Source organism: Silene latifolia, chromosome 6 (assembly GCF_048544455.1).
Source record: "Silene latifolia isolate original U9 population chromosome 6, ASM4854445v1, whole genome shotgun sequence".
Taxonomy (NCBI): Eukaryota; Viridiplantae; Streptophyta; class Magnoliopsida; order Caryophyllales; family Caryophyllaceae; genus Silene; species Silene latifolia.
In genome coordinates, this window is record NC_133531.1 from 24,485,016 (window position 1) to 24,495,726 (window position 10,711).

The window sequence follows — 10,711 nt, forward strand, 5'->3', positions numbered from 1 at the left end:
AAAAGATAAAGGGTGAGGGAGGAGAAAGAGGAATATAGGGAGGAGTAGGGCGAGGAAAAATTGGAGGAATAATAATAAGAGAATAAGTAGAGGAGGAGAGCAAATGGAAGGTATAAGGGAGGAGGAAGGGGAAAGGGATGGAGGTCGAGAGAGAGAGAGAGAGAGAGAGAGAGAGAGAGAGAGAGAGAGAGAGAGAGAGAGATGGCAGGATGCGAACGATAAGGAAAAGGAAAGAGGAAGGAAGAGGGAGGAGAAAAGAGAAGATATGGAGGAGTAGTACTACGAAAACAGAAGGGGTAATATGTGAGTAAGTGAAGGAGGAGGAGGGGCAATGGAGGATACATAAAGAAGGATAGAAGAACATAGAAGGTATATGGGAAGAGGAAGGGGTAAGGGAAGAAGGAGGACCACAATATTGAAGAGGAAGAGGTGGTTTAGGATGCGGCGGCGTTGGATAGGAAGGGAAAAAGAAAAGAAAGAGGGGGACGAGGTAGAGGGTGAGGACGGTGGGGAAAATGGAGGAGGAAGGGGAGGAGTAAGAAGGGCTGAGGGTGATTAGTATGAGGAAAAAGGGAAGGAAGAGGAGGAAGGATGCTTACATTATTCTGCAAGTTACAACATAATAATAATGTTTTGCGTATTCCATGTAATTGTATTCTTAAACAATTAATCATCTAAGTAAAAAGTGTAGTTATATTCGGATATTCATGCTCTCAACAAAGTTAAATACCCATTATTTAATGGTTGTAACTTTGTTTGCATTTGATTCAACCATCAAAACAGTATAACAACAAGAGTTTTACTGTGATCGATAGTCGATACTCAATATATACAAAAAGTTGAACCAAATAAAGATATGTTAATACACACGTGAAACGTCAAAAATAAAGATATCTTGGGGGACCGTGCGCTTTCGCGCACGGTGCAACCAACTAGTATAAAAAAAAGAGGGGGTTTTTCTTAAATGTGCTCAATAGATACATGTTAAGATGCTAAGAAATGAATGATTTATATCAATAATTCTCTAAGTTTGCTAAAATAGGGTTTAATTTTAAAATAATTAACAAAATGGGATGGGTTTAAAAGTATTTATGGAAAATGGGTCCATGTCATCACATGAGTAACATTTTGCGCTTCTTTCCCAAAAAAATCCTTTTCCTCTCCACCCTCCATAGTTATTTTAATAGTTATTTTATTATTTCATGATATAAACGTTATCTAAAATTGATTTTTAAATTAATTTTTTGATTAAAATAATTTAATATATTAGTATTTTAATAATTTTCTTGATATATCATTAACCCGTCGGGTCTGGTCGTATTTTGACTCTAAAATAATTGGTCATTTCAGGTTCGGTTTATTTCAACTTGCAGGTCAAGATTTACGAGTCGGGTCATGTTTTGACAGGTCTGCTTGTGTGTCACATGAAGCATGATTTTGGGTTGTCTAAATTGGGCCGCTTGTTTATTTGGGTCGTCAACTAATTACGTGGGCTGCTAGATTAAAACCGAAAAATGGACAAATACCATTTACCAGGGGCGTTTTTGTCTTTTTGGGACGACCTAAATAATAGAGACCTCGTTTGGCAGAGGACTTCACTTTGATAGAAAAAAATACTCACTCCATTCAACTCCACTTTGCAACTTTGATTTTTATACAGATATTAAGGAGCGGATTAAAAAAAGTATTAAAAGTACATAGGGAAGGAAAAGAAGAGGTTCCAAATATTAAAAAAACATAAAGGTGGGGTTTTATGGTGGGTTAGTGTGGGGTTTGGGAGACATTTTTTGTAAATAAAGATTTTCAATAAGAATAGAATTGTCATTTTTTTAGCCAAATAAGAAAACCTGTAAAGTGGAGTTAAATGGACGGAAATGGAATACATGTAAAGTAGAGTTGAATGGAGGGAGTAAGCAACACAGGAGAGAGAAAGTAGCGTAGAGAGCCTTCTTTCTCAGAATTTGATTATTTATTGTTCAAGATCCAATCTTTCGACTTTGTAATACAATTTTGTAGCTTGCTCATACAATTTCCTTTCAAGTTTGGTATAGTTTCTTCTTTCCCTTTTTTTTATAGTTATTTCGATTATAAATTATTGTTGTGTTTTTAATTAGTTTAATCACTTTAATCCGTCAAAGTTTTAATCTTTATTACTAATAAAATTCTTTCATGTTTAGTGTTAAATTAGTTTAAAGTTACAATCTTTATTATTAAATTATGCTTTGAAGCTTATATTTAGAGTAATTATGAATGTGTCTTGTGTTGGATTAAATTGGGCTCGATTAGACCTCGACATTGTCTTTTCTACATAATTTAGTGTCGATTTTGATGAATTGATGAATAATCAGTTGGGACTGGTTAAAGGGATTTGTATATTGTTATTGTTCTTGTGACTTGACCTTCCTCGCTAATCCTATAAAATACGAGTATCTTATAGATATGTATACTGTATACATCTCACCTGTATTAATTTCTTAAACCGTCCTTTCAGTTTTTGCCATTTCAATGCTGAAAAACATGAAGCACAAGATAACAGGGAAATCATCATCAATTAATAACAAGCATATTACCCCTATATCCGAATTCAAGTACATACCACCCGAACTTTGGACTCTTGTTTTCGTAAATTCACCCGCGAAAACCCTGGTAACATTCAGATCTGTTTGTAAATCCTGGTGCTCGATAATTGATCACCCTGATTTCATTTATCTGCATCTTAAACTTCGCAAACGTAATTCCGACAATCATAAATTATTATTAGCCATCGAGGGATTTGGACGAGGTGGATACTTGTTGACAGTTCGTGAAGCTGACACCTTTCGAAAAACCACTCAAATTTTCATGAAAACTGGTTTATACTCGTACTGTCTTAAAGGGAGTTGTAATGGGTTGCTTTTAGTGCGACAATATCATGCTCCTTATTTCTTACAAGACTTGAGACTTTGGAATCCTTGTATTCGGAAATCATTGCTAATTCCCAAGTGCCCGCTTCCCTCGTCCTTTCTTGAGACTGTTAATTATGTGTTTGGATTCTCCCCTGTTTGTAAGGATTATAAAGTCGTTGCAATCGCATTTGATCAAAAAGTTCTTAGTACAAAGCCTGCAAATATGTTTGTTGCAGTTTATACACTCAGTGATCAACAATGGACTGTCAGAAATAATGGCCTAAATATCGACAGTTCAGGCTTTAACCGTATGTTTGGTGACTCTGACGAGTATAGATTTCCGTCAATGGCTGTATTCTTCCAAGGGGCAGCATACTGGATAGGGTATGATCCATCTGAGGATATTATCTATGGGAAGCGACCTACTCATCTCGTTTCCTTCGACTTTGATTCCGAAAAATTCAACTATTTGGAACTGCCAAATGTTTTGGAAGAGAAATTTTTCTTGAGGTTTGTGTTTCTTCTTAGGGATTCGCTAGCGATTTTTGGTATTTCATCCTTTTGTTCCAGCATATGGGTGCTTGAAAAGGGGGCATGGACTCAGAGGTTTTCGGGAAATTTGAGTCTGGATGGCTACAGGCTATTCAGCTATTGCAAGTCCGAAAAGACGAAGATATTCTACTGCGAGAGTGATGGTGGGTATTTTATGTGTGAGGGGACATACTATAATATCGTGTCTTGCCAAACGAAGGTGCTAAGAAGATCTATGAGCTTCTATCTAGATCTCGAAGAGTATTCGGAGAGCTTGGTGTTGTGCAAAGGGTACGGAGCTCAGGATTTGAGGTTTTTCACATGAATAATTGACATTACCACTAGGTATGTCATATGCTTGTCGGCGATATGTCTGCTGCTTCTCTTTCCTGCTGTTTAATTACCCAGTTTTACTAGTAATTTTCGGATATTATTGCATTGTTCTCTATTGACTAAACACTGTCAATTAGCTACTTACCTTGTTAGTAAAGAGCAATCTGATACTGTTCTCCACTGCATACGCGCTTTAGAGTAATAACCATATCAGCTGTCATTTGTTATTGTGTCAAAGCATACAGCAAGAGCCGAGAGGAACGAGCAGTAACTGACACATTTACTGTACTTTTATACGAGCTCTTCAGTTGTTCAGTGTCCTAAATTTCTAGTTAGTAAATAGCAATCTGATACTGATCATCGACAATGAACTACTCGGAAAAACACATTAGAAACTTAGTAGCGCCAACCTTAAACAGCAGGGGCAGCTGTTTTATCCACCATGGAAATTGAATCCAGAATATTTTACTTCTTATGTTTCCGAGCCATTGTGATCAACAACAATAAATTCAAAGACATTAAAGCCAAACGACATCAGATCATGCGTGATAGCGCTCTCAAATTCAGGGAAAAGGCGGCATGTCTTCCGCTCCATATCCATTGTACAACACCAAACTCTCGGAATAGTTATGCAATTCTACCTTACATTTTATAGATTTGCCATGTTCCCGCACTCGGCAATTAGCAAGATTATACGACTTTTTCCCACACCGAAGAAGGCTACTACCATCAACACTATCATAATAGAATATCATTGGTTGCTTATATGAGTACGACCTGAATAATTTAAAACCAGCGTTGCTTGAAAGTCCTGAAAACCATAAAGTCCACACCCGTTTTCCGTTGTCCTGTTCCAGCACCCATACGCTGGAACTTACGCAAGAAATACAGAAAACAGCTAGTGATTCCCGAAGAGAAAACATAAACCAGCAGAAAGTTTCTTGTTCACCCGAAGTATATGGGAGCTCCAGATAGGTGAATTTCTCCAAATTAAAGTCGAAGGAAACAAGCTGCGTAGGTTTTTTCCTTAGATTACCATCCCCAGATGGATCATTTCCAAACCAGTGCGTTGCCCCTTGAAAGTAATAACCTAATTTCCGGCCATAATTAGAAGACTCGAACATACGTTTAAAGTAGATGCGGCTGATACCGAGGCCATTAGTTCTGACATTCCATTGTTGATCACCGAGTGTATAAACTGCAACATTTATCATCTCTGAAGCCTTTACATCCACATTGCCTTTGGTCGTGAACAAAACTACTTTATAATCCTTACTTTCAGAAGCAAAACCAAATACATATATAAAGTCGTCACGATAACAACCATTACGCATCAGAGGAAAAGGGCAAGGGGAAGTAGTAATGATTTCTACAACTAAGGTTCCATATTGTCATTTCTCTTGGACGAACATTGTGGTAGTCCTCGCGTTGCATTAAAAGCAACCCGTCACAACTCCCACGAAGAAAGTAGAATTCCAGGCTCTTGAAATTATTAGTAAAATTTTCAAATGTGTCAGCTCGACGAACTGTCACCATGTATCCTGGACTCCCCCGGCGTTTAAAAGTCTCGACGCTTAACAATAATTTATTCTTGTCAACATTAATCGCGCAAAGTTTAAGATGCATGTTAACGAAACCTGGGTCATGGATGATAGGGTACCAAGATTTACAAAGACATCGAGTCGTAGTAGGATTTTCACCGGCAATGTTGCCAAAATTTGAGTCCAAACTTCGGGTGGTAAGTAATTGTACACTGATATGTAGGATACATGTTGGCAACAACTTGATGATGATGATGATGATGATTTCACCTTCTTCATTCTCTTCAATTTCTTGGAATCAAACGGCAAAATAATGATGGTGGCATGGATAGAAGTAGGGTTTTTGGAAATTGACACTATTATTTTTGTATAATAATAGTAACAAATAACAATAGAGTTTGAGTTTCCAAAAAATACTAAAATCCAGAATCTTCTAATTAAACATGGATATTCATATAATATTACCGGACTCCAGCTTTTAGTGATGTGAGAACAATCTCACTATTAAAAATAAGTTATTAACTTTGAGTCTTTGAATGTTGTAAAGGTGAGATTATTTACGGTTGATCAGTCGTAGGGTGAACAATTTTGAGAAGATCAAGTTTAGTTTTTTTTTTTTTTTTTTTTGGTATAAGACTAAAAATATTTCAAGCATTTTCCATAAACCACGTCACATACATGTTTTTATTTTTATTTTTATTTTTTTAAGTAAATGTATGGCCCAAAGGAAAAAAAATCTGGAATTAATTGCTGAAAAACCTCTATATTTAAGTTTTAGACTTAAATATTTACGTTTATGTTTTCTACCCATAATTAATAGTGAATAATAAAGAATAATGAATAATTTAAAATGTAAATAATTTAGCACAAAATTTTACTAATTAATTACAATAAATTACCTTACGTTAAAAATTTTGTTCAAATTTTTACTACAATAATAAATTACAATAACAATTAAAATAAAGTACGAAAAAATAAATCAAATGATAATAATTAATATTGTTACAAAAATATTAAATTTAAGTATAAATTAACTGTAAATGGAGTAAGAAATTAAAGAACAACATACTGCAATTTCCTTTTTTTAAAAAAAAAAAACTATTTTCTCATAAATATATTCAGTTAGATATAATATTTTAATTTTTTTATTTGACATGCATATTGTTTTGTATATATTGTATTAATTAATGTACTCTATACCATATACCATATATCATGTTTTAACACGGAATTTTTACATTGTTTTAACATATTATCATTATAAAATAAATACTAGACAAATATCTAATCCTATGATATTACTTTCCTAAATCCTACTTATCTAGAAAAAAAAATAAAAATAATTTATACTTATCTTTCCCACAAATAACACGATTTATTATTAGCATTCCGAAGCCCAAGAGGTTAGCTTTTCCAAACCGTCCTTTCAGTTTTTGCCCTTTCAATGCTCAAGAACATGAAGCGGAAGGAAATGGCGAAATCATCATCAAGCAATAAAAAGCATATAACCCCTATATCCGAATTCAAGTACATGCCACCTGAAATTTGGTATCGCATTCTCGCAAATTTACCGGCCAAAACCCTGCTAACATTCAGTGGCGTATCTAGGATTTAGATCGTGGGGATGCGGAAATTTAATAATCATACGATGTCATCTAAGTCCTCTTAATGTAGTCGACACAAAACATTGTTAACCCAAACTTAAGTTTAATAATCATACGATATCATTATGGCATTAATTAAGGACTATTTATGGGCTTTAAAGATAGGAAGTTTACTCCTCTGAAGCTGTTAGAATATAAAACGAATCAAGGAACTTCAACCATCAGCTTAAGCTTTTGGTTGAGATGGTTTCATGACATGGTATCAGAGCCTGGTGACCAAAAGGTCACGGGTTCGAATCCCACCCCCTCAATTCTAAAGTGGATAATCAGAACAGGCCAGGGAATCCCGCCTGCACCCACACTTCAAGCCCAAAAAGAAAAAAAGGGCCTTCGTGTGAGGGGGAGTGTTAGAATATAAAACGAATCAAGGAACTTCAACCATCAGCTTAAGCTTTTGGTTGAGATGGTTTCTTGACAGAAGCAAACTAACCACTCATGTGAAAGCTTTCAACTCAATAGCAAACTTATTGAAAACAAACAACCTACATTATGCATTAACTACATTAATTAAGGAGTGTCCGTAGTCTTTGAAAATTGCAAAACGTCATTTAAAAAAATAAATCTGTCAAATGCTTAAACGTCTTCTATTGAATAATGGAGGGAGTATAAAATTATGCTGACGAGATAAAATTTATTCATATTATAATATACACTACTTTTTGTTTTATAATATGTAAACCAAAACAACTAATAAAATGAAACAAACGAAGTAGAACATATAAACTTTGGAAGTATATGAATAAAACTAAAATAAGAATATCAATTCATCATCGATTTAAAGGATTAAACTTATAAATGAGCATAGTTAAAAAGATGGAGTATTTTTTGTAAATTTCTCAAGGTAATTAATGTATTTAATGTGAAAATTAAACAAAAGCATTTAATATGCCATGGTATTTAATTACAAAAGCAACAAAATTCCGAGAATTGAACCCAGGACCATTAAAACTAAATACAAGGAAGTTTACCACTAGACCATTAGCATTTCTTTGTTTTCTTATTACACTTAATATTATTTATTTCTGAAACCGAAGGGGATGCAGTCGCACCCACTGCACCCCCTTTGGCGACGCCTATGCTAACATTCAGGTGCGTTTGTAAATCTTGGTGCTCGATAATTGATCACCCTGATTTCATTTCTATGCATCATAAACTTCGTAAACATAATCCAGACAATCATAATTTATTATTAGCCCTCGAGGGTTTAGGACGTGGTGGATGTTTGTTGACAGTTCGTAAAGCCGACACCCTTCGAAAAACTACTCAAATTTTCAAGAAAACTGATTTATACTGGTACGTTCTTAAAGGGAGTTGTAATGGGCTGCTTTTAGTGCAACAATGTGGTGCTCCTTATTTCTTACAAGATTTGAGACTGTGGAACCCTTGTATTCGGAAATCATTGCTAATTCCAAAGTGCCCGCTTCCCTCGTCCTTTCTTGAGGTTGTTAATTATGTTTTCGGATTCTCCCCACTTTGTAAGGATTATAAAGTCGTTGCAATCGCATTTGATGGAGAAAAATTTAGTACGAAGCCTGCAAATATGTTTGTTGCAGTTTATACGCTCAGTGATCAACAATGGACTGTCAGAAATAACGGCCTGAATATCGACAGTTCAGGCTTTAAGCGTATGGTTCATGACTCAGAAGCGTATAACAAACACGAGTATACATTTCCGTCAATGGCTGTATTCTTCCAAGGGGCAGCATACTGGGTAGGGTATGATCCATCCGAGGATATTATCCCCGGGAAGCGACCTACTCTACTCGTTTCCTTCGACTTTGATTCCGAAAAATTCACGTATTTGGAACTTCCAAATATTGTGGAAGAGAGATTTTTCTCGAGGTTTGTGTTTCTTCTTAGGGATTCTCTAGCGATTTTTGGTATTTCATACGATAGTTCGAGCATATGGGTGCTTGAAAAGGGGGCATGGACTAAGAGGTTTTCGGGAAAGTCGGGTTTGGATGAATATCCTGTATTCAGCTATTGCAAGGCCGCAAAGACGAAGATATTCTACTGCGAGAATGATGGCGGCAGTTTTATTTGTGGGAGGACTTACTATAATATAGAGTCTTGCGAGATTAAGAAGCTCGGAAAATCTATGAGCAAAGATCTATCTCTCGAAGCTTATTCGGAGAGCTTGGTGTTGTGCAACGGGTATGGAGCCCAGGATTTGACGTTTTTCACATGAGTAAGAGGGATTATCACTTGGGATGCGTTACACTTGGGGCGGGGCGTACAATCCATATGTAATTTTCGGCATATTTTTCCTTTAATGTTCTCTATTGACTGAACACTGTCAGTTAGCTACTTACATAGTTTTCATTTACTTTTGAATGATTCTTTATGATCTTATGATTGAATGTTTTCATCTACGATGGGTCAATTTCGTAGGAGTACAGTGGGATCTTAGCTGCGATGCGTCAATTTCGTATTTCATTAGTGGTTTGGCTTACCCACATAGGCTACATTGCTATCCGCTTCCTGGATCGCCATTTCTTAGGTCATTCGAGTAACCTGAGAATAGATGAAGGTATATATCAGGTGATGACGATTTGATAGAACTGCCAGCATAATTGAAATGCCGCCTCTGTGTACCGTCTCTAAGGCTGTCTTACACAGGACTTTGTGTAAACGGATTTTTTTCAGATTTTGTTTTTCATTTAGACTAATTTGGTTCTGGCTTTTTGGATTATAAAACCGTGTTTTATACTATATTATCCTATATTGAACTCTCAAAAGTCTCTTCAGAAAAAAATGGGATGCAAGGCTACAACATCAAATATATATCTCAATTCGCAAGTGAATCATGTCCAGCTAGTGAATCATACTATTAGTTGAAAGAATAATTAACCCCCTCTGTTTTGTTTTAATATTTGTTGGAACATAAAGCAACAAAAAATGGTAGCGTAAATGGAGCGCTCTATAATGGGCCTTGTAGATTTGTAGTATAAGGCGGTCTCATTTTAGAACTACACCTAATACTGAATAACAAATAGCAAGTGCATGGAGTAGCGTTGTTATTCATGGGAAAGATGTCAAATCCTTGGCACCGTATCCTCCGCACAACACCAAGCTCTCGGAATATACTTCCAAATCCAAACAAGGTCTCATTTCTCTACCAATTACTTCGGCTTGACCACTATCGATGTTATACAATAACTTTTTAATGAGTAGACATCTACCAATATCGCTCTCATTATAGAACATTGCCACCGAATAAATGAAAAACTTTCTTACATGAAAGTCGGGAAAACCACTGAATCCACACGTCCTCTCCGCTCTCCTGTTTCATCACCCATATACTCGCATTTTCAGAACAAATGCTGAAAATCGCAAGTGAATCCCCAAGACGAAACACAGACCTCGAACCCATTCTGCCTCTAAACCAAATGAAAATTCCAAGTAGTTGAATTTTTCCAAATCAAAGTCGAAAGAAAAGAGATGAGTCGGTTTATAGCTATAAGGATCATGTGGATCCGATCCAACCCAGTGTGCTGCCCCTCGAAAGATTAAAGCTTGAGTTAACCTTCTATGAAGATAACTTATCAGCAACCTATGAGTGAAGTAACAACAACTCATATTCAGATCATGATTATCTATGACACTCCATTGTTGGTCATTAAGTGTATAAACTGCAACACGCATATTTTGAACTGGTTTAATATCCCTGGCTCGATCTTGTATTGTCAATGATATAGCGATAATTTTGTAATCCTGACTGCAATTCGCGAATCCAAATAGATACCTAACAAGACGA

At 35.9% G+C, this 10,711-nt stretch overlaps 2 protein-coding genes across 2 annotated transcripts; both read left to right on the plus strand.

Annotated features, from left to right (window-relative positions):
- The first annotated feature begins 1,916 nt into the window (after positions 1-1,916).
- On the plus strand, positions 1,917-3,970 carry LOC141658665 (F-box/kelch-repeat protein At3g06240-like). The gene is made up of 2 exons (XM_074465557.1): positions 1,917-2,045; positions 2,492-3,970. The coding sequence occupies exon 2, from the start codon at positions 2,506-2,508 to the stop codon at positions 3,739-3,741; it is 1,236 nt and encodes a 411-aa protein (XP_074321658.1). The 5' UTR covers positions 1,917-2,045; positions 2,492-2,505; the 3' UTR covers positions 3,742-3,970.
- A 4,125-nt stretch (positions 3,971-8,095) lies between these two features.
- Positions 8,096-9,142, plus strand: LOC141587841 (uncharacterized). Its single transcript, XM_074409309.1, has one exon. The coding sequence runs from the start codon at positions 8,096-8,098 to the stop codon at positions 9,140-9,142; it is 1,047 nt and encodes a 348-aa protein (XP_074265410.1).
- Positions 9,143-10,711: the final 1,569 nt, after the last annotated feature.